At 44.0% G+C, this 23504-nt stretch overlaps 6 protein-coding genes and 1 long non-coding RNA gene across 11 annotated transcripts; 2 read left to right on the top strand and 5 right to left on the bottom strand.

Moving 5' to 3' along the window:
• The first annotated feature begins 270 nt into the window (after positions 1-270).
• LOC129582313 (sterile alpha motif domain-containing protein 1-like) lies at positions 271-6999 on the top strand. Of its 4 annotated transcripts, XM_055473817.1 has the most exons (11): positions 548-748; positions 1454-1720; positions 2724-3052; positions 3840-4096; positions 4340-4396; positions 4629-4971; positions 5042-5237; positions 5772-5873; positions 5945-6041; positions 6113-6355; positions 6662-6999. In XM_055473817.1, the coding sequence occupies exons 3-11, from the start codon at positions 2776-2778 to the stop codon at positions 6686-6688; spliced, it is 1599 nt and encodes a 532-aa protein (XP_055329792.1). In that variant the 5' UTR covers positions 548-748; positions 1454-1720; positions 2724-2775; the 3' UTR covers positions 6689-6999. The 4 variants fall into 4 exon arrangements, with proteins under 4 accessions (XP_055329793.1, XP_055329794.1, XP_055329792.1 ...); XM_055473818.1 differs by lacking the exons at positions 548-748; positions 1454-1720 and adding an exon at positions 271-329; XM_055473819.1 differs by lacking the exons at positions 548-748; positions 1454-1720 and adding an exon at positions 299-365.
• Positions 7000-8239: 1240 nt separating this feature from the next.
• LOC129582314 (uncharacterized) lies at positions 8240-10497 on the bottom strand. The gene is made up of 3 exons (XM_055473820.1): positions 10114-10497; positions 9070-9375; positions 8240-8660 (listed from the first exon to the last, which is right to left on the bottom strand). The coding sequence occupies exons 1-3, from the start codon at positions 10374-10376 to the stop codon at positions 8531-8533; spliced, it is 699 nt and encodes a 232-aa protein (XP_055329795.1). The 5' UTR covers positions 10377-10497; the 3' UTR covers positions 8240-8530.
• A 1275-nt stretch (positions 10498-11772) lies between these two features.
• Positions 11773-12458, bottom strand: LOC129582317 (uncharacterized). Its single transcript, XM_055473824.1, has one exon. The coding sequence runs from the start codon at positions 12348-12350 to the stop codon at positions 11808-11810; it is 543 nt and encodes a 180-aa protein (XP_055329799.1). The 5' UTR covers positions 12351-12458; the 3' UTR covers positions 11773-11807.
• A 610-nt stretch (positions 12459-13068) lies between these two features.
• Positions 13069-14791, bottom strand: LOC129582405 (uncharacterized). Its single transcript, XM_055473917.1, has 3 exons — positions 13781-14791; positions 13377-13535; positions 13069-13245 (listed from the first exon to the last, which is right to left on the bottom strand). Exons 1-3 carry the CDS (start codon positions 14789-14791, stop codon positions 13069-13071), a joined length of 1347 nt encoding a protein of 448 aa, XP_055329892.1.
• Positions 14792-15362: 571 nt separating this feature from the next.
• Positions 15363-18341, bottom strand: LOC129582296 (prolyl 4-hydroxylase subunit alpha-3-like). Its single transcript, XM_055473792.1, has 5 exons — positions 17139-18341; positions 16890-17054; positions 16350-16775; positions 16044-16285; positions 15363-15918 (listed from the first exon to the last, which is right to left on the bottom strand). Exons 3-5 carry the CDS (start codon positions 16671-16673, stop codon positions 15423-15425), a joined length of 1062 nt encoding a protein of 353 aa, XP_055329767.1. The 5' UTR covers positions 16674-16775; positions 16890-17054; positions 17139-18341; the 3' UTR covers positions 15363-15422.
• An 850-nt stretch (positions 18342-19191) lies between these two features.
• Positions 19192-20154, top strand: LOC129582357 (homeobox protein 6-like). The gene is made up of 2 exons (XM_055473871.1): positions 19192-19325; positions 19390-20154. Exons 1-2 carry the CDS (start codon positions 19256-19258, stop codon positions 20073-20075), a joined length of 756 nt encoding a protein of 251 aa, XP_055329846.1. The 5' UTR covers positions 19192-19255; the 3' UTR covers positions 20076-20154.
• A 1676-nt stretch (positions 20155-21830) lies between these two features.
• On the bottom strand, positions 21831-23141 carry LOC129582484 (uncharacterized). Of its 2 annotated transcripts, none has more exons than XR_008689626.1 (3): positions 23091-23141; positions 22044-22326; positions 21831-21964 (listed from the first exon to the last, which is right to left on the bottom strand). It is a non-coding gene; the product is annotated as an uncharacterized LOC129582484 (long non-coding RNA). The 2 variants fall into 2 exon arrangements; XR_008689627.1 differs by lacking the exon at positions 23091-23141 and adding an exon at positions 22483-22583.
• Positions 23142-23504: the final 363 nt, after the last annotated feature.

The raw sequence follows: 23504 nt of genomic DNA, 5'->3' as shown, positions 1-23504 counted from the left end.
CCGAAGGTGCGACAGACCAAGCACTATCACGCAAAAGTTCAAAAAAATTGTAGGCTTCACTGGTAAAAGAAGAGAAATTTTTTTAACTGCCCAAACTTGGCGCGGCACCCCTGTAATAACATTGATAAAACCCTAATGTACGCAACGGCTACGCAAAGTGCCGCTTTCAATACTTTGTACATGTACAATATACTCATTGTCATGGCAACCATTCAAAATACTCAGTTTCCGATGAAGCGAAAAACGAGATCGCGCTTTTTATCGCATCAGATTTTAAGTACGATTACCTTACAGTTTCTACTAATACGAGTTTCTACCTTTCTCGTACGGTATGTACTGCCTACATTATTATGTACTGACGTGCGGTATGTACGTATAATTATACGGTATGTACTGGCCTATGGATTTAATTTCCAGGTTATCAGAATTATAGTTACTAAGCATTTTAGAATTTGGAGACGAAAAGGTGCTTTAGTAACTAAGGCAATTTTTTTGCCTCCAGGTTCTAAAAAATCTCAATTTCTTCAAAATACAGTGATTTCTTCAGTAAAAGCATACTGCCGTGGTGTGCCAAAAATATCTTTATCTGTAAAGGTCAAAAGCGCGTGTCCTGTGCCCGATAAAAATGAATACACAATACTAAAGAATACTAACGCGCGTGGCGGAACACACATCGCCGCTTGTTTTTATGCTTTGATTCTCTTGCACCACTGTCTTATTGTACCGTTAAAGATTTGGCGTTCGCTACGTAGGCAATTTTACGGACTACGAAAAAATGAGCCATGCTTGTTAACTATGGTTTTAAATGAAATTACGCAAAATCGTGACTTTTCTTTTCCTTTTTTTATTGTATTCCAGTAATTCCAAATTTCCAACTGTTTTATGCAGAATATGACTTTGTGTTTATTGAAAAATTTGGTGTTGCAGGCCCGGGTGAGTTATAGGATCGCGCATTTTGTGAGTTTTCTAAAAAAATTAAAACATTTCTAAAAAAATTGCTACCTTATTTATTTATTCGAAAGTGCTATGCGCCCCAAAATTTTAGGGCCTATAGTTAATTCGCTATGCGCCCCAAAAATTGCAGTTACAATTTTTTCGTTTCAGTGTTAACCTTTTTTGTTACTTCTCTATACGTGTAATTTTTATTCTCTATTAGTAAAAAACTTAATTTTGACGTCGCACTTTGCTTTTGGAATTTGTTGCACTGTTTTCGAGTTTTCCGCGAAATCTGCTGCATTTTTTGTTTTAATGTTTTTAAATCGTAGTTGATATCTGTAGTTCATTTCGCATTCATGCCAATATTAACCGAACTTTAGCCGATAACTTTCGTTTTACGCGAATTAGCACCAATTTATTTTGCGGTTATCATGATTTATGGTTTTCTGCGATTAGCTTTTTCGTGGTTATTTTGGACGCGCTTCTGACTCCGACGCGTGCTTCTGTAATTATTCAGCGTCAGTGATCTCGTTGAGCTACTGCCTCATCAACAGAGGGTGTTTCAGCCAAGCGTCTGCAGGCTTTCGGAAATTATTGAAGCGATCTCCGCACCGATTTTTGGTTCGCCAACCATTCTATCTAAAAGCGCAGTTGTCCTACTGTCCACTTTATTGGTTCTCGCCAAACCTAAACTGACCTGGAAGACACAGGAATCTTAAACTAGACTAGCCCTTCAATTAAACTAGATTTGACCAACTAAGGGTACGCAATAAATGACGCAGCGGTAAGTCATGCACTCTTTCAACATAAATTTTGATTTATTTTGTGATTTGCGCATGCATAATACAAAACTTTAACGTAGAGATTGTGTCAATGCTGGTAATCGCGGAAAAAGGAACGGATTTGTCGGTTTTGTTCAACAAAAAAATAGGGGATTATAATTACCCCGTGTACAAATAAACCCGGCAATTTGTTAAATAATCGCAGAACATTGCAATTTTCTCGCTTTATATCTGATTAACTAAGAGATAAAGCAATAATTTCATAACTGTGAATTAAAAAAGCCATAACAATTATTTACATTTTTTGCATCATAGTGCCGCAGTGCATTGTGCGAGTACAAGACCTTAGTCTTGTTGCAGTACTTGCTTGGTAATGGTCTGCATCACGTTTAAGGCACCATTACGGATTCGTTCCTACCTGTGTTGACGTACTATAATACTAAAAAATACTGAAATTTTCGTTTAGACATAAAATTTTGGGGCGCACAACAAATCGGCTAAGCGCCTTAAAATTTTGGGACGCATAGAAGGGACCTTATTTATTACCCTATTTATTTCACAGCTACAGCTATAAATTTTTTTTTGACAAGCTGCTATATGAAATGCTTGTTCAACTAGCAAGTTTAAGAAGTGTCTAAAATACAGAAACGTTTTTTTTTCAAATTAAATCCTTACGCACGAACAACAATTTATAATTATTAACATTTCTCCGTGTAGATTTCACGAGAATTTAATGCGTGTAGCTTCAGTTCTTTCGTTTCTTGACCGAACATGGTTTCTAAAATTTCGAAATGCAGACTCTTCATGGCAGAGTGCCGGCTTTACTTCCCACGTCCAACTCAACGATAACTTCGTATGCGATCAACCTGCAGTTGAAACTCAGCTGAATCTGTTTGATGTGTACAGTACAACATATTGCGCGTTTCGGATAACTATTTTGTTGTAGTTGATAGTCCTTTACGAGTATAACTGCCTGCGAAACTGACGCCGGTCGTTAATTTTCAGTTGCAGCTAAAAGCGAAGGCTAAAGGCTTCATGGTTTCATGGCGAAGGCTTCATGGCGAAGCCTAAAAAACCCTCAGATTCTGGCTGCCTGCCGGCAGCCGCCCTGTCCCAACGGTCAGCCATATGGGCTGCCGTGCCGCCATCACCCGCGCCCGTAATGGCCACGCCACCGCCGCGCATCCGGCTGATCGGGATGATCCCGAAGGGCCCTTGCAAAGGGCCCGCAATGGCGCGTATTCTCCGCAATGGACGTGCTAAACAGCCAAGGCCACCGACTCTGCCCGGCGGCCATGATCCGCCGTTCCCCCGTCTGGATGGAGCTGCTCAAGGTGCGTGTTTGGGGCCGGTGGGCTCTCTTATGGATAGATTTTTGCCGCAGTATTCCCCAGCCCGTCAGAATAGATCGTCTGCTAATTCGCCTCGTACTGCGCCAAAGTAGCTGTACAGAGAGCGTAGTCACGGCAGACTAGCCATCGACTAAGTATTTCACTCTTTTTAACGCACCTTTTGTTACGAGAAACCTGAGCCAGTGAACCACTGAGGGTTAATAAACTCCCGCACTCAAAAGCTCTAATTCAGAAATCTCTAGACGTACCCGAGTGCTTCAAAAAAGGTCAGTTCCATTCTAACTAGTGTTACATAAAACTTCCCCCAATAGAAGATTATATTGAGAAAAATGCCTTTATTGGATTTGTTGCTTTTTATGGTGCTGTCCACCAAACTCAAGGCTAATAAATAATCACTTAAAGAAAAAGCATGGAAATTGTTTTATCTATATGTCCACAAAAACCAGAAGGGCACACGTATGCGAACGTGAACAAATTTCTTCCCTTTAAAGTTCAATCCACTGTTCTACGGCTTTGCTAAACCTCTCCAAAATCAAATGTCAGGAATTTATGCCATTTTAAAGTTTTTAATCATGCAGATCAAACTGACTAATACCAGTGTTATTTTTCGACTGCCACTATAAATTCTTGGAAAAGGAATTATCAAACTGTGTATACGAGGAAGTTGGCAATAAATGTACAACTGAATACATAATTAGTTTTTTTCTTGAAATTTTAATTCAGAAACTGATTAACAGTTGTACAATTCAAATGTTCATTCCCGCTGCAGAAATTCCGGTTTCGGTGGGAAACTCCCGTAAACCGCCGGCGAAAAAGAAGCGTAAACGCTCGCAACCCATGAAGGATTCATCTTCCGCGGCGAAACGACCCCGCACCCGCCCACCGGTCCCAAAAGCTGTCGCCATCATGGCCATGACACTTCCCGCAAAGTCAACGAGCAACGCCGAATCTCGGGCGGCCAATGCGTCACTTTCGCCGGAGGATTCGGAAAAACCGGTGTCCGAAGAGGAGGACGGTAATAATGAGGTGACTTATTTTTTTAAAAAATGCTTTGTATAAAGTTTAACGATAATTTTGGTTTAAACGTTGACCGTTTTCTCACTTTTCTGTGTTTTTTGAAATACATATACTTCCTTTTACATGTGGATTATCCATACTTATTTTAGAAGCGGATCTCTTGATTCCTGCCGGCGCTAACCTCTTCTTCACGATTAATTTTGCATTTTATGATATTTTGCCAATCAGCGATGTACATGTATTATTTTACAGTCGACACAGGATCTCGAACGAGGAGCCGGAGTTGAAAGCGCGTCGGCCAGTATGAAGGTAAGTTCACGGTATTACTGCGCAATAACTCAGAAATATCATTCTTAATAATATCTGTTACCTTACCTTCGATGAAATTACATATAGTACCATGCAGAACCAATTTAATGATTAATTGTGTACAGACTGTACTACTAGTTTATTGATTGAAAAGTAACGAAAACACTCTGGTGCTCCACTGCGTTTGCTACAAGGCTTCTGAGATGCAGATGCGAGAAAGGTATCTTTGTAGATGGCCACATCACCGGAAGACACGAACCGGCAGGTGGTGCACACTGACAGGGCGCCGGAAAACGTGTGCGACCATGGGAACGACCATGGGAACACGCCGGTAAGCGGCTCGGGAACGCCTCCTCCCGCAGCATCATCCATCGTCAACGAGTACATCACCGCGAACGCAGAGCCCGTGGCTCCCACCAGCCCCAGGGGAGTGGATATAGTCGCGGCGACTCAAGGGTCATCCCTGGCTGGATTGGGAGTGGCAGGAGGTGCCGTCGGCAGTGGTCGGTTACCGGCAGAGCCAGTACAGCCGGCGACAGATGCGTTTCCGTTCGGGATTGTCATTCACGGATTGTGTAGGTTTCGCTGCCTGTATGCATATGGAATACTGGTACACTGACTCCGCGATCCACGCCGGTTTTGTAGATTCGGACGATGGATTGGCGAAGCGCGTGCTGGCATTCTTCAGCGCACGCGGCACTGTCGTACGTTTTCGTCCTATTTCGCTGAGGTGCCGGGAAGATCAACGGCGTAGTGGAAAGTACAAAACTCTGTACAACCAGCGGGTATTTGTTGTCATGCGGGAGCCGTTCGACTATAAGGCGGCCGGGGATGAGTTCAAGTAAGTCGCTGTGGGGTTCACCGGTTCAATGATAAGCGGCCATCATTTTGTTGGCGCACCGACAATCTTGCTGACTGGCTAAATGTTTACCCGACAATTCTTGCTGAAGCGAGTACTCGAAGATTGATCAGGTTGCTGAACGCAAATTAATGTGCTGAACATGACATTTCCCTTACGACATTTTCATGACATAAGAAAAAATTACAAAGTGCGAGCAAACATAAGAATAACATAAGATCAACATAAGAAATTTAAGGAAAATACTGAGAAATTAACATAAAGCGATTCTAAGCATTCTAAGAAGTCCAAACGAGACACTAAGAAAATCAAGAAGCGAAAGAAAAATTGCCAAGAAAACAAAAAATGGATAAACATCATAAACCTGACTAATAAGCCACCTGTCGGTTAACCAAATTGTTGCTGCCAAATGTCAGGCAGTAAAATTATAGAAATTGTAGGTCAGTAATCTGTCGATCAGCAAACTTTCGGAAGCAGAACGGAGTTCACCGAATTGGCATTTTGTTGCCATTACAGAGCCACTAAGGGAGAAAGGGTAGATTGGAAACGTGCCCACGATCCCCATTCCGACCGAGAGCGGAACAGGCCCAGCGGAGCACAGCAGCCGTTTATACTTTCGTAGGTGGCGTCGCGTTATTAGGTAGAACGGACAGACGGTGTGTTTCTACAGAATGATGGTGTTTTGACAGTAAGCGCCGCCAAAGGGGTATCAAGTACCTGGCTGCGAAATTTCAACGAAGGGCGACTGCATACCCACCGGTTGTCGCTGAACACCGTCCGCCGCCTGTAAGTCTTTCCTTGCGCTGCAGCCATCTCGTCGACTCTTGCTAGACTGTGGTTGGTTTGCCCCCTAACAGATGCCGCCCGTACTCCCTCCTCCACCACCGGTGTGTAGCCCACCAGCTCCCATGCAGCAACAATTCAAGACGCCGAGTGCGTTTCCTTTTCGACCACCGGCACATGGTCCACCCGTTGCCATGCAGGAGCCGTACCATATGCCGCCATATTGTCAACCGCTTCCTCATCCGCCTCCACCACGACCGTTCCTACCGCCACCACCACAGTACACCGCATACGGGCCGCGTGTCAGCGAGATTTCAGTAAGCCTGTTTTAACAGCAACTCGACAAGTTTTCATTATTTCTATCCCACGACGTTAGGCAGTTCGGTTTAATGGAGATATTTTAGCAGGCTACTGGAAATTGTTTTTGGTTAATATAGAAATTTTGTATTTTTTGTCGTTCGATTTTATGGGATAAAAGTTACTAGATCGAGAAATCAGACACAGGACACACAATCTCACAAGCGTACACCAAACGGTTACAAAAGTTATTGAATGTGTGGTTATTATTATCTAAGTATGAGCGTACCGCATATCTGTACATACAAACGAGTCGCGCTTTGCAGGTTCATGTGCGATACCGATACTACTGATCAGGGTAGCGACGAAGTACCCCATGGGCTGCCTGCTTGTTGATTGTAACCGGAGGGTGCTTCGGCCGATAGCTCGCTAAGTTTGCTTCTTTATATGACGCTGATACCGTTCTCCTTGTTTTCATCCTCTTAGCAATGCTAGTGATCATTTGTTGTGCAAAATTGTTTCCTCAGTTGAGCTTGTTACGCGTTCTTTCTTGACTATATAGTACAATGTCAGAATCCCGGATCAATGAACAGTACTCCACTTTGTTTTCTAATTCGTTGTTGATATGCGGAGCCGAATGGCGGGCGAGCACTAGTTGCAAACAAAATTGCCGTTATTTATTAAAGCACGCTGCCCCTTCCGCACGCCCATTGAGAGCCCCAGTGTAGGTGAATAAGTGAAGAACTGCATTTTCGGGCTATGGTAATACAGGCGGGGGCAACCGGTAGGCTTGCCGTTCAGTTGTTCGACTATACTTCCAGTCGACGATGGCTTGGCAAGCGATAAAAACTTGAGCCTGACAACTGGCAACTGACAAACGATAGATCCTGGCATGATGCTGACAAAAATATAGCATTGCTTCATAGAATATCCAAGTTAGGACATTTGGTTCCATAGGAATGGACCAATAGACCACGACACGGATGATTAATCAGGTTCTGTTTCATTGTTACCGAGTAAAACAATCTCTAATGCCAAATGGCTCATGTGAACCACTGGAACCACCATGGAACCACACGTGAACCAGATGGCCCTATGTACCCACCATATACGCACGTTTACATAGATACATGCCGTCAATTTGCCGACCTACAACTCGCTGCCCAACAATGTGCTGACCGACATGCTGTTGACTTACACAACTCGCTGATCGACAAATTGTTGACCGACAATTTGCTTTCATGCTAAATTGTTGACCGACGTTTTGTGGAAATATTTTAGCTGACCGGCAATTTGCTTTTCGGTTCGATGCGCTGATTTTTGAGTTTTTCTAATTTCTTGTTGCTTTTTCTTAGGTTTCTTAGGTTTCTCATGTCAGCAAAATGTCGTCAGCGAGTTGTCGGTGTTCAAAAAAAGTCGTTCAGCAAAATGTCGTATATGCGTACAGACACGCAGATTCGTAACTATGAGAACCACATACGCCCTTTTGCAGACACGCTGTCGCATTACCTATGTACCCTGTGAACCCATGGAAAGAATCACATTTCCTCTATACCTCGTGATGTATTGGATTATGTTTCTGGTGATAACGCAAACATAACGACCTGAAATCTGATACAGTATGTGAAAAGTGAAAACTGCCTACAATGCCATTTGTGTGGTCACTGTGGTGTATTATCGCTCTGCACATCAAAATGATAATCATGACTACATAGCAGGCCTAAGCAGGGTACAATATGTAGATTGCCGGCGACGACGACGTGCTTTAAGTATGCAAAGGGCGTCTACGTCATCGAACAAGATTTCTTACTTGCGCCTAAATACAGAATGCTGCTCGTATTTGCAATTATTCAGGTGTCTCCCATTAGGGCAACAGCGATGCATCCCCAGCGGACGGAAGCAAGCTCAAGGCATATTTATTGACATGGCATACAGCATTCCATGCACGGTTGTCAGCAAGGCTTAGGCATTAAAATGAAGTACTAGACTGAACTTTAGAATTTCCATAGAGAGACAGTTAAGACCGGCAAAACTTTCAGCTATTTATAACACGATTATGTATTGTGGATTATGTACAGAGTATAACTGGGTGATACAAAATGCTACCGCCACAGCTACTGTCAACCGCTCGGTTACAAGCAATGTAAATGGTTAACAATGCACTCCGACGACACCTTCCGTCCGCTAATCTTTTATTACTCTGAACACAGAAGTACGTCTCGCACCAGCGAATTGATTGCCGTGAAATACGTAGTACCGGCGTCCACGCCACACGTCGTCGTAACCAGATCCAGGTTCATGATTTCCAGTTGACGGCGATGCGCTCTGCAACATGTTCACTCCTCAGTCGGGACCATTATTCTGCTACGTACACTGGATCTTTCTGTGTTTATTTTTATAATTTTTAAAATTAATTTGAAGTGTTCTGATTAATGTCAATTAAACCAGGCTTATTCATTGGGCGCAGACAATTGGTTATCACGAGAACTGGTTATTCCGGTTCCGTAGTGATTATGGAACTTTTTGATGTATATAGTAAAAAGTTAGGGTATACGAAGGAAAACTGTTCACAAAATTTGCTATAAACATGCTGTTCTGAGTGCGGGGTGAATTTTCTCGGGAATGCGGGTGACGAGTAATTTGGCAACAGCCAGTTCTCGAAGCAATTAGTTTACGCTACATGGAGAACCCGGAAATTAAAATAAAACCAGGCACAATTTGGACATGCATTTACCGGCATTCCCAATCAAAATCGTCGTACGAGGCAATTGGTTGGGGTGGTCCGACTGCACGAGACATTTCCTCCCACAGGCTACCGTTTTGCACCAGAGGGAGGTTGTCCAGTGCTGTTGCGCATTCACCAATCCGAATTAAATGTTGGTCGAGATGCGGAACACTGCACATTCGACGGAAAATGTCGCTGACACTGCTTGTGATCCGGGGGTTCAGTAGAACCCATCGCACTTTCTCTGGCAAATCCAGATGGGAAAAGCATGGACGCGGCAGCTGTTCAATACAGGTAAACGCGACAGCCAACGGACTAAACAATAAACAAATCCATTTTGCATTTATGGTAGTATTGGGTAGTAAAAGTCCTTGCCAATATACTCATTTTTACTATCTGCTTTTGAAAGTTTAACTTATTTTTACTTAATATTCAAAATTTTTCGGGACATTTACTTGCTTTTACTTTTTATTTCAATTTTCCCAAGGACATTTACTTACTAAATTAAAGTAAATTTACTAAATAAATGTAATTCAGCATTGAAAGTTTCGAATTGCGTTAGTTTCAAAGCCAAACAGACTACTGAAAATTGTGCAGATAAGTTTCTTATTCATTAATCGAGCTATACAGGTGCTGAGGTGCATATTGAAAAGTCAATACTGCTGCTTTTGAGGGCGGCAGGCGGGCAAGCCTACTACAGAGCACACTCACTTCACCTGCGAGTGGCGGCGGCTGACACGCCAATTTTCCGTAACGCTGACAAACGAATTAATAAATAATTTAGTAAATAATTTTTATTTATTCAACGCTGAACCTTAATATTTACTTACTTTTTACTATTCCGTCAGCCCATTTACTTTGTTTCCAAAACCTTACTATTTACTAGACTTTTAATATTAGGCGGACTTTTACTAAGTAAATGGCCGTTATTTAATTTTATTTAGTAGCAGTGTAGCACAGCACTAATTTAGGCTAAACCAGATATTGTCTTATACAGTAAGCAATACGTAACAAGCGGCATCGGTAAAGTTCCTAACGGCAGTGTAGAATTACCCGCACAAAAATTCAGCGACAACGGACATGGTGGTCGCGCTGGGGTTCCCCGGTGGCTGTTCCTCCGAAGACTGTTCGCAGCTTTTGCACCTTTTTCTATTCTTCATTAGCAGAGTGTCGATGGATTGTAAGCACTGTTGAGCCGATGTCTGCTCGTCCGTTGTACAGTTGTTTGGCAGCTTCGCGAGGGACGGCGATGCCGCCCGCTGGCTGCTGGCTACGACGATGACCAGGCATGCTGTCAAGCAAATACGCAGAGCCATAGCTTTCCAGTGTCATCAGGAATTCTATGGCCATAAAACTGGTTTGCAGCAACGGACTGGATTAGCAAGCGTTTTATGCTGTCGGTGTACAAAGCGAGTGAACATGCAGCTACTGCGTCTTATGCACGACTACTCGTAGCCGAAGGTAGGCACGGTTGTCGATTGATCATGATTGCGGCTTCCTCGATTATGCGTGTCGCGTGATTTCTTTATCACAGCCAAGAGATCGTACATTAGTTTCAGAATAACTACATTGGCGATGTACGGTGTATCTGTGCTTACACTACCATGCAACGTTCCTTTGACTGTTTTTACTAGAGTAGATTTAACTTAGCAACAACAAGCCGTCGTCGCGACAACAGAAATTTTACCGCTGATGTGACGTTTGTGGGCAGCGGCACAAAACTTGGTACCATTTGTTACGGACTGTTTCCTGCCGAACTTTTATCGCAGTTTCCAACGGACAGTTAGAGAAATGATTTCGTACCTACGAGGAGGGAACAAGCATCTTCGGTAGGGCGTTCGAATAGTCAAGACACTTTGAACACTGGTGTCGCCGTAAATCTGACATGTTCACTTTGAACACTGGTGTCGCCGTAAATCTGTTCGCTTTGGCGGTATGACGTTGGTGAAGTCCGTCGCTTTTCTTAAGGGTGACCTCGCAAACCGTTTCAATCAATAGCAAGCAGATACCTTCAGATGGAATTTGAAAATTCGTACTAGTTCTTCACTCATCCGATAATGCCTTAGACTACTTTCTTACGCTCCTTCAGCAATTCTGAAATAAATTTAGGTAGGATAACGCTTTACTGACGCTTGTGGCAGCTTTGACAGATCATCGATTACATAGAATTTTAATCTCGGATTGGCGGTAAGGGTACACGGCAAAAGCGCCTGATGAATACTTTTGTTCTGCCAACGCATTTTTATAAGTACTTCCGATTAAATTACAACGCATTTTTTGCTATTGTGTGCACACAATCAGTTTGGTGGCATTGCAACGCAGAATCGGTTAGACGAAAGGGAAGAGCAGTACAAGAAAAGCTCTTCGCCCTTTCCTGAACAATTTTTTAGAAAACAGTTTCCAAAATCAATAACAATTTGCAACTATTTTAGAAATTCTAAACTTTGATCAAACTTAAGAAAAATTATTTTCAAAAAGAACTGTGAAGCGCCTTTTGTGGCAAATGTTTGCGCATCTCGTTTAGAACAAATAAAAGTAATTTCTGTTGTGGGGTAATTGTATTTTCTCCGGGTAGGGTAGGTTTGTTAAAGATAAACGTTCCACAAAATTTTGGCCATTTGAACTAATCACAGCGTCGTGCTTGGACATAATTCTTTAAAATGCTGTGATTGCTATTACTTTTGCAAAACAACGACTTTCAAATACCAACCATTACGCTTTAAAATAATTTATTGGAGTTCACACTTTCAACACATATTATAGTGAAAATATCGGTATGCTATCTGAAATGCGCGGTTATGATGCAGCAGAAGCGCACGTATTGTACCCCATGCCGCTGCTAGCGGCGCGAAGGAGCACATGATACACCCGGCAGCCAGCACCCCTGCTCCGCACATCAGCGAGCGTTTGACCCCGACCCACCGGATCAGTGTATTGGTTAGCAGCGTCCCGATCAATGCGCCGACGCACAGCAAGGAGGAGAACAGCGCCCACAGGGTGTTCAGTTCCGTGTTCTCGCTCAGCACCCGCGCTTTCTCCTCCGCCGGGATAGCGTTGCACCACAACGCCAGGGCGGGGCCGTTGGTGGTGTTGGTGATATTGCCAACGGTGTAGTTGCCGCGGAAGGTGCCGCCGAAACGCTGACATTTCACGGAGCGGATCCAATTTTGGACAATAAACTGCGGAACGTTCAGGGCCGACATGCTGAGACCGTGCGGGAACCACGTCCCGATGGTGGCGGCCAGAAGGGCTAAGCCCAGACGGAAAGTGAGGTGGCTGTGCTCCAACATGGTGACTTTGTTCCGGTTGCTGGTTGGCAGCCGATTGGCGTGTCTGTAATTTATGGAGATGCCGAAATTTATGTGTTGTCGGAAGCAGACACTAATGCCGTGATGCGTTAACAGTAAATTTAAGCTTGACTGTTTTAACTGAAAATGCCTTCAGGTGATATTACCACAGCGATTTCTCCGTTGCAAAATTCTGAAAAATTATCTAGAAAATATAGGTGCTGGATTATCACTTGCTATTCACGTGAAACCTTAATTATACAGTACAAGTTGACTGCAGATCATTTTCATGGAATCGCTGTTCAATCGCATCAGTAGAGGCCAACTGCAACTTGCAGAAAAATTAAAACGCTTCATATGCAGCCGGCTGCCAAAACTTAATGTCATTTTAAGCGGGACAAGACCATCAGTTCAATTAATGCTTTTATGGTAATAGTTATTATGTACTGTACTTTTACAGCGCTCACACAGTCCACGTAATCATGTACACAGCTTTTACATGCGAAGCAGCGGTAAAAAAAAAGTATTAATTCTCTTTTAATAATCCACGCCAAATTCTTTTGCGGTTCCTTGATATTCTAGATTATGTTTAGCGTCAGCCCATGGCTAATGTAGAGCGGTTATGGAATTTGAAAGTATCAAACTTGAGCCGTGCATTAAAGTTGATTAATATTATATTCTCAGAGGTACTGGAACTATGAACTGGTAAAATGATATAGAATCATAGATACACATACATGCTGATATTCTGCTGAATAATCAACTCAGTAATATTGCGTCTACTGGCACTCAAGGCATCTTTAAACAAATTCTTCCACTCAGTAGTATTTAGATCCGGTGAATCTTTCTGGTCCAGCTGAAGGATGACGACAGCGTAGGTCAGAATTAACCCAACAACCTGCCCATACAACGTATTAATGCTATGATACTAGGCTTCAACTTAGTGCGTATACTGTACTTCAAAGAAAATTAAGTGAATAAACGTCGTATCCTTAAATATTAGTGGAAATACTTAATAATTTTATGTACAGATAAAATGAAGGTGCGATTAGTGGCAATAATGCCGCCAAGGCTAAAGGTCATCGGCGTGGTTTCCATCTGATATAGCTGCATGAATAAATCCATCCGGCGCGTTGCTGACATTTCCGTTCGAGCCACCGTATGCATTACAGGGACAGCGGAATTCGCCTAAAAATTTATGCAACCAACCAAATATAAAAATGCAACCAAATATGAAAATTATTACTGACGACATCAGCGTTATATTTATGGGCATTTTCTGAATGTTGCCGTTAACCAAACGTTTTAGTTACACTGTTATGCATGTACATCGACTAATACGTACGCCAAGTGTGACAAGCATTGAACTATTTTCGTAAACGAAAATAAATCATACTGTCATTGGCTGTTTTAATTAATCCAGCCGTAATTACCTGCTCGCTAGTATAAATCAGCGCAAACGTCCGCATGACCATAAACGCAAAGATAACCAGCGACGCGGTAATGTTCGGTACATAAGCGATATACTCCGGATTCATTCGATCCTCTTTATGACAACCAATAAAATACAGCAGACACACCAGATCATTGACATACAACGCCAGCGTCAGATACGTGATCTTATGCTCCAGCGACAATACCAGCGCATTCAAATTTGCATGCTCCTCCAGCAACCGGTCCACCTCCTCCCCGCCACCCGCCCGCATCCGGTCACTCAAGTGGGTATAACACACCCCCAGCACCAACCAGATGACGATAAAGCACGAATGACTGATGAATAACGAACACTGGTTGATCTGGTCGATGATGAAGATGCCGCGGGCCAACGCCCGCAGTCCGGTGTAGGAGGAGTCCCCGCATACCGACAGGAGGTTGGTGACAAAATCATTCTCCATCTGTTTCACCGGGATATAGATGGCGTCCACCACGCGGGTAATGGTGATAGCGGTTTGGACGATGCTCAACGCCAGGAGGACGCGTTGGAAGCGGCGGCGTTCGGGGGGGTTTAAGTAGGTCGATGTGAAGTGATGGGATTGCAGGAGGAAGAGGTGGAGTCCCCGAAAGAGATGGATGTAGTACGGGATGCCGATTAAAAGGACGATATGTATCGTGATACGGCAGGCTTGCCGGACCATGTCGCTGGTGCTGTTGGATTGGGATTTGATGACCGCGGGAATGACAGTGACCGAGAAGAGCAGCACGACCCCGATGACGAAGACGGAGGACCACAGCAGACCGAGGATGTCCAAAATGATGCGTAGCAGACGCTGGTATGGTGGACTAACAAAAGAAAATTTGCCGGTGGATGACAATGGATGAAACCCGGTTATTTTCAGTATAAGAAACCAGGGTCGTAATAAGGAAGCTAAGAAGGAAGGACCCGGTGGGAGAGACTCGGGGACGTCGTCCTTTGGTGATTGGCTGGACGATGCGCTGCTGTCCATTTGGGCCAGTTGTATACTGCTTCCTGACTCATGCATAATGTTAACTGAAAATTTCCGACTTATTTGTGTTCTTGGTATGGGCGGTGTCTTCGGAAATGGCGCCGATTTTCTACGCCGGTAGCTTGATCTTTAATTGAAAAGTTTGAATCGGTGTGGTCGATACTTCTACTGGTACAAACAACGTTCTGCCTGGAAGTGGAGAAGAAGGATAATGTTTTGACATATACATCTATCGTTCAGAGCGCACACATCCGTTCCCTAGAGCCCTTGGTATGTTCTGTAAATTAATATTCCAGTGGGACTGCGGAACGGCAAACTGCAATGTAATCGGTTCGGTGCTGCTTACATTGTACCGCTGCATAGGATTGCTTTCCATCTGGATCGATTATGTCTGGCTTGCCGGATTTTTATTACAAATTTTTCGTCATTTTTTATTACAAATTTTTCACCGGATTTTTATTACAAATTATTGTTTTGGGGCCCTTTCAGCCTCATAAGCAGGTTATTTTATTTCAACATACTTTTATTATTATAAAATTCAACATACTTTTATTATTATAGAATTCTGCATTTTTACAGCACTTTGCTTGCTCGCACAAATGCACCTGATCAGAGACCATCTAATGTATATTTAGCCGGACGGTTTAAATAAATCGTGCACTTGACTAACAGTTAACCCATTCTTGCTATCTTCCTGCAGTCCACACGGACGCTGCCTCCAGTGGCCGATATTGTGCAACCATTTAATGGTCACCCATTTCGTTCCCAACAGCACTGGACAACCGGCATGTAATGTCCGTCCATCTGGAATCCCATCCTTATACTGATTATACCACAGCACCGCGCCGTTCTTCACCGCCGGGACGGTTAGATCCAACAGGGGAAAGATAGTGGCTCCACCGTGTTCCACATCGTTCAGGTACACCAGTAGCGTGGCCATTCTGTCGGGTGCGGTGAAATTCAGTGGGCCCTGCTGCAGTACGTCGAAGTGAAGTTGTAGCGCACCGCCAACAGGATAGTTTTTGATTTGTAATGATTCAGCATACTGGGAATTTAGGTCGGTCGCCATGGCTGACCAGCGGTCGATTTGCTGAATGAACGAGCTCGTATTTGCTCGAAGCGCTGCACTACGAAGTTTGACAGAGGTAACTTTCCCAAATTCATTGCAAAAAACTATGCTGTACCTGATGTTGTAAATGTAATACAGGCTATAATTATTGTAAATGTTTAACGGTTTTTACCGTATCTGTACCTTTTGGCTAACCGGCGTTTTGCGGTGTTTGTGCGATTTGTGGCGCCGTATGTGCTCTTTGGCCTTCTTACATTTTCCCGGCCGATTTCAACTAGTTGATCGGCTTGATCGTCCCGCAAGAATCTATGGATAAAAATCACCGACGGCTTCGTGCTAATGATCTCCATTTCCAGTGGTTGCAGGAGGAGAAACGGATTGCCGTACGTTTCGTGGTAACAACGCAAGTAGCTGCTAAGGACCCCCTAAACAGCACTGCAATAAGGCGACATGTATTAAGCTTGTGCAGAGTCTTCAAGACATTGTGACCTTTGCATCCGCGTTCCGGCACAGCTCTTCGTGATAGGCCGTTGTCAGTTGCCGCACAGCATTTACAGTGGCGTTCTTCCGTGCATGCTGCACGGCGATCTCGATCACTGCTTGCGTTGTTGTCACAACTGATGAATCAGTCAGACCTTCCTCAGCAAAACGCTGTTGGGATACCTGCATCCATTCCGCCGCCAAACCATACCGATGGTTTTTGAACAGCGCCGATCCGATGAGCAGGCACTCTTCGGCGTTTAATCGTGAAATTTGTTCAGTGGAGTTTGCAATAATGCCACTGGAAACATCCAGGATGTTTAGCTTGTACATGGACTGCAGCTGGCCAGTGGCCTCGCTGATCGCCTCAAGGTCATCTAAACCGGGGAATCGTGCAGCTCGTTCGAGTAGATTCTATTTCTGCCAGGGTATAGTCTGCAAACAAATGGAAGTTACGCAAATTTCCGATGCCTACATTTATTTGTCGTGGTTTTTATAGCAACAATTATAAAAATTCAAACAAAATAGGACTGGTAAATCAGCATGTACCCGATAGCGAATTATCGTGCAGCTCTTTGACCATATCGTGCAGCCACCGTATCCCAGTCATATGTCAGATGCTTTAAAAGCCGAAACACTTTTAGCGGATGTTGCAGTGTTTGTGTTATATCCCGTGCGTTCAGATTCCATGACGAATGGAAACAACCAAAATATCTACATTTTCGTTAAAAATATGCATTAGTAAATGTTGGGAAAAGGAGATGCAGCGCACCGCTTGTATGTAAATACTGCACTTACCGTTGCGCAAACGGCGATAGGCTTTCCTTCGATATTGATATGACTTTCTCGTTAATTTGCTTATGAACCAATAAAACATGGGTAATATTCGTATCCGTCGTCAAGAATTGCGCGTTTGACAAAGTAAGGAAGAAACCAAAAACAGTACTACGGAAGGCAGAAATGTTGGTTCTCATTATTATATTGTGATGATATTACATCTTTATTCAGGATATCATAGGCAAAAACCATAACATACCCCAGATCTATGTAATTCGATTTTTATGCATAATTGTGGTATGCAATAAGCCCATCATGAGTGTGTATATAAATTGTCCATTAACTTCCTTTCCACCATACTGGACGCATTACGCAGAGCGAGCACGAAAAGCACTTGACAAATAAACATACTCAGCGCTTTCGACATTTCCCCGGCATGCTCATTTACAGCGTACGCACATTCACAAACTTATTATTAATACTGTTGTATGTCCATGTAAATGATATACTTCTGTAATACTGAATCGACTGCACTTCAACTTCGCATACGAGAATTCTTAAGCGCAACATCTTTCGACACGGATTTGACCGGATCATCTCGCCATCGCCCCGACACTAGCTTCTGTACTTTAACCACCGCCGGTCGTTCTCGCGCCGCCGTTGCATGATTATCCAGCAGCATCTTGGACAACGCACTGCCCGTCAACGGGACCGACGCCACCGGTGGACACGCACAATAGCACACCTCGTTCATCACACACGGCGGCCCGCAGTACGGCGTCGACGTACAGTACACAATGGACGTGGTCCACGGCGTCGTCGTGGTAATGGGACTGCGCGAGACCCCCGAATTGGCGTTGTTGCTTAGACTGACCTGGGTACCGTTGCCGTTAATCTGGGAGCTTCCGCTGTACAGCACCGTATTACCGGAATTAATATTGGTCTGGTCGTGGTTACTGAGGGCTCCCGTGGCGGCGTTGCCGTTGGAGCCGCCGCTACTGAACCCCATGTACACCTGATTGGGGGCGTTGATGTCCTGCAAGGGATCCACTTTAACATAGCTGTCGGCTTCGCCGCTAATGGAGATCCCACTGCCTCGACCGGTGTTCATGGATTGGCTGTTTGATCATGGTAGAGCGTTGGTGAAGCCTGATTGCAATTGGACGTTCAGGCCGACGGTGCCGTGGGTGACGGAGCCGCCACCGTTCGTTCCACCCGTGCCGCCAGGATCACCTGTGTGAGAAAGAACATTGTCAGAAAAGTACTCCTGTACAGGCGTTAATCCCACCAGTTTTGCCACAACAGTAGTATGGCTAGTTATTATAACAAAATCGCGAAATATGGCACTTTAAATTAAGGAATCCCTTAAAATTGTTCCTTTTATACTGACCTTTTATGCAATTAGACAAGCAGAGTAACACTATAGCAAAGGGCAAGAATGCCATGATTGCAGTAGGAATAGAAACTGAGACACCGTTTTCGAAAAAAAGAATATCAACAGTTAATGCATACTTTTGAATGTTTAATGCGCTGCTGTGCTTTAACAAGCTCATTTTGAATGCAGGCGGAAATGCAGTGAACGGTATATTTTACTGTGAATAAATTTGTCGGCATTTTTGCATTACGTTTGTACAGCGTTAATAAACTTCCTCGTGTGTCGGTCAGTTCTTATTCGATACGATTAGTGGATAGCTATAAACACACTGGATTATTTCGATGAAGAAATTATTTGGGACAGCTCCTGTGTATTCTTTAATATGGATATCTTGATTTATGAGCGATTTGCTGAAATTTGTGTGGCCAATGCTGAGACGATGGGAATATGTTGTGTATAGCTATACTGCTATAGCCGGTAATTAAAACTAGCCCCCCCCCCCTGTGTTTTACGAGCAAGGAAGTCATTGTTGTGGTTTTGGCTTAAGCTCAGCGCGTTACTGAATAATAAGGAAGGAAAAATAAATCATAACCGGCGACATGTTGTTTTGCATAGCTGCAAAATTTGATACTTCGCAACTTCCGCCAATGACAGCATAATAGTAATAAAAGAAGGCATTCTATAAGACAGATGCCGTGCGGATAATCGAAACGATTTCCACTTTTCTTTGCAAACGTAGCGCTTCGAAGACTAAAACATAACCATGACCCCACGGAACCGTTATATTTTGACGATCACGATTGCAGTATTCTTGCTATGTCGTGTTTCCCAAGGTTTGTACGCTAGAAAACGCGACCGCAGAAACAGAGCAAGGCTAAACGTCCATATTTTTAACAGGGGATCCCGGTAGCAATGGCTACGTGTACGGGAGTGGAGCGGCGTCCGGAGTGGGAAACGCGCAGGTGAACAGTCAGAGCCAGTCGACGTGGAGCAACGGCCTCCCTTCAACGTACAGCCAGTCGATGAACAACGCCGGTGGAAGCGGCATCTCCATCAGTGGCCAGGCCAACAGCGCCGTCAACGTGGATCCACAGCAGCAGGACACCAGCAGCCAGGTGGTCAGCGGCAACAGCAACGCCAACTCCAACGGCAACGCCGCCACCGGCTCACTCAACAACCTCGACCACAGCAACTCTGACAACTCCAACGGGTTGACCGTCATCGGTAATTCGCAGATCACCGGCAACGGCACCGGCGTCAGCGTCAGCAACAACGTTAACTCCAACGTCAACAAATATCCAATAACAACGACCACGCCGTATAGTTGTGACGGTGTTCCTATTGCATGCCCGGCATTTTGCAGTTTTTCTGGATGTGGCTGCATATGCCCGATCTACGCTGAGGGAGCTGCAGCAGCGCCCAACACTGGTTCCAAAGGGTCATCGTTAGTCAAAGGTGAAACGCCGCTGCAGCGAATCAGAGAACGCGGAAATACAGTTCCGCGTTCGCGTACAATGCAGCGATCGCAGAGCGTTAATCGTGCAGCTGCGTCTGGGATTGGGAATTTAAGAAAACGCTCATAAATTTTTTAGTCCTTGTCAGTCAGTGGTTCTTTGTGATTGCCAGTGTTGCCACGCTTTCCAGTTAAATTTTGCACTGATTATGCAGTTCTTTGGGATGCGTGAGATTCTTATTTTAATAAATCCTACCTTATTAGGTTTTTTTAAGTTCGTACATTCAACTGGATTTTAGGCTTTCGAGAGGTACCAGTTCTCGTGCACAATGTAGGTTCACGTATTATAGTGTTCAATAGATTATGTATTCCGCATGCCATTCTGCGGTCTGTGCTTTTGAAGTTGAGATATCCACTGAAAACAGCGACACAGTAAACATAGCTATTACAGTAGAAGTACAGAGAGCAGATATGTTTTATTAATGCGTTGGAATAGGAGAAAATCATACAAAAATACAAATTTGAGCGGAATTTTACTGAACACGGAACTTACTGTACAGTTTACAGGGACAGTATACCCGCGCGAGTTTAAGGGACAGTAAATTCCCCTGGACCGCCCGCACTAGACGTCGGTTTCTTTGATATCTGTACCCGCGCGAGTTTAAGGGACAGTAAATTCCCCTGGACCGCCCGCACTAGACGTCGGTTTCTTTGATAACTGTACCCGCTTGAGTTTAAGGGACAGTCAGCATCAGCAACAATGTTAATTCCAACGTGAACCAGTACCAGATAACCACGACGACTCCTTCGACGAGTACGTTCTGTACCTTTCTACCTTTGTGCATTAACGGATGTTTTCTGGTGAACTGTAAATTTGTCTGCGCGCCTGGGCCGGTAATCCTTGAGAACAGCAAATCTAGGGCATCACTGCGCCGGCAGAGCAAACCCATGGAAAGAAGCCGGGAGCGGAATGCGGTGCAGCGATCTCGCGGAGCAGACAACCGAAACATTCGTCATCATTAGCCTAACTTTTATAGCGACACTCCGTATCCGAGCGTTTTGATGTTTACCCAGTTACTTTATCGGGAATCCTTAAGTTAAACGTAACAGATCCAGGATGCTGATTTGCTCCAGTCTAATCAGATTATCCAGAGTTTCATAACATTGCTCTACTATTTTCCGACGTGGTTCTTTCCGTCTTTTTAGCATGGTTGCAAATTTCTCCGTGGTGTGCATTTTAAAATGCTTCACTGCCTCTTTTGGATGTACAGATATGGGCACTTAAAGCTTTTCGACTGAATAAATTATGTAAAAAATTTATAATTCGGCAGCGGCAAATCGTTATGTGGTTAGCTTCTGCATCAGATGCAGATAGATAAACTGGTAAAAAAAACGACTTAAGAACAGATGAATTGCCAATGAATACATCCGGGAGTGGCTGTCACCATTCGCACTCAAAACGGGAACGAGTTATGCGTAATATGGGCACCTTGCCGGACTCGGATAGCATATCGGGAGTGTAGGTATGTGTTGTAGTTGTACTTGTTAGTTATTCTTTTATCCTTTGACTTACAGATAGGTCAGTACTGTAATATCTTAACCGCCATTTTAATTAGTGAGAATATGTATCGATATTTTTTGTTAAATTGCCTGTGCATATTGTTATTTGTACGACTGAAGTTTTTTATTTTTTTGGTTCCTTATCGACCGTATTTGGCCATATGGGTAGTCCCATTGCAATTCTTTCACGAAGGTGTCTCCGGCGCATTCCCCTTTGATTTAGTTAACTTCTTCGGAACTGTCCTTCAGGCGCTGAGTTAGAGCGCTACCTATGTCAGCCGTCGACTGTTCGTCTTCCGCGGTCAACGGGAACGACGCCGGGCAGTTCGCACCACGTGGTCCATTACATTAAAGGCATCCAAAATCGCACTACGGAATGCTCCAGCTGTCCTCTGTGCTTCCGGTCCGCAGTGATCGGCCACCTCCGTTCCACTGCAGGCATAATAGTATTTTGTGATGCTACAAAAAAGATGCGAATACTTCCGTATTTGGTTAAAGGCATACTCCGATTCGCTTACCAGCAAAATTTATGGAGTACGTTTTCGGCTTCGAACACTTCCAGAAGTCCCAGTGGACTGAAAGGTTCTTGAATCTGCTTAAATTCTCGTTCGGCACGATGAGTACAGGCGCGTGATTTGCTACCGATGGTCTGGTTTAACGTCTTTTCGCACTGCATCAGCACACGGTGGTTACTGTCCAAGTCGGGTCGATCGCATACCTCGAGCAGGCTTAACGCGCCGGTCATCGCCTCCCGCAAATCGTCCATGCCGGTGCAGGATGCCGTGACGTTCTGCACGCAGCTGACCACGCTACGAGTAAGTCTAAGAAAAGAAGTGAATACCAATTTGAAAACATTATGGGGAAGGGTCAATTCAAGTGACTGAGTGTAACGGTGGTCGTCTGTACCAATAGCTAACGGAATAGTTTGCTGTTACTGTACTAGTACTAGTATCCCTTACGAAGATAGCAGCCATGACCTTTTTTCTTAGACGCTGCGGCATTAGGGACTTTGTCAGGTAGGTATGCTTAGCAACCTGACCAGTACCCAAGTGGATCTGTTTTCGGTTCGTGCGTTTGTAATTCAGCTGCAATTCATTAAATAGCACGACGCTCCCCGTAGTGACAGATTTTATGCAGCACTATTTTATTATCTACACAGTTTGCACTGCTATGAACGTTAACAGTTTAAAAAGCAGCAAATCTGCAGGTGCACAATTTTTATAGAAATGGTAAATATATTTGGATCTCGTTGCAGAAGGCTTTATGTTATCGTCCATGTTTAACCAGTCAGAGTGTGTCTTTTTCACCGTAGTTCCAATCCTGGCTCATGGGCATAACGGTTGCAAAGCATTCAAATACACACTGATGCTGTTTAATCAGCCAGGCGTTTAGGTTCGAAGATTTTCTATTCCCTAACCATAAGAGCAGAGATTTTTTATGACTCCGTCAAACGACTTGATGCAGCAAAAAGTTTGTAGCTAGGCTCGGTTTGCCAATGCAGGTATTAACTGCTTAATTATTGTTTTTTGTGTATCTTCTAGTACAGAACACGTATACGTATACCAGGTACTTAGTTGTCAATTACCTGCATAAATTCCTAAGCTGCGACGCAGTGAGGTCCGAACTGCTTTTGATTCTTCCGGGTTCAGTGTTACGTATGTGATGAGATGCATGGCACAGTTAGTCAAATCAGTGACCCTCGTATGGTGGCAGACCGGTGTGGCTGAACCAATTACAACTACTGTCAGGAACACGATAACGGTGCCCACAGGAAGCATGGTGTACAAAGAACTTGAATAACGGGTAACAAAATTCGGGCACTGAACTCCGGTATTTAGGGAAAGGAGACTACTGCTACTGCCGCACCATTTACAGATTACAAAGAAATCGACGCATTTTCCACAGTATTCCCACAGTACCCTGGGCAGCGTATCTTGAGCTCTGTAATCCATTGATCAGATCAAAATACTTTTTGCTGATTTTTGGATTGATTATTAGC

The sequence above is a fragment of the Paramacrobiotus metropolitanus genome, unplaced genomic scaffold (assembly GCF_019649055.1).
Source record: "Paramacrobiotus metropolitanus isolate TYO unplaced genomic scaffold, Prichtersi_v1.0 Parri_scaffold0000007, whole genome shotgun sequence".
Lineage (NCBI taxonomy): Eukaryota > Metazoa > Tardigrada > Eutardigrada > Parachela > Macrobiotidae > Paramacrobiotus > Paramacrobiotus metropolitanus.
This window is presented reverse-complemented; position numbering and strand designations above follow the sequence as displayed.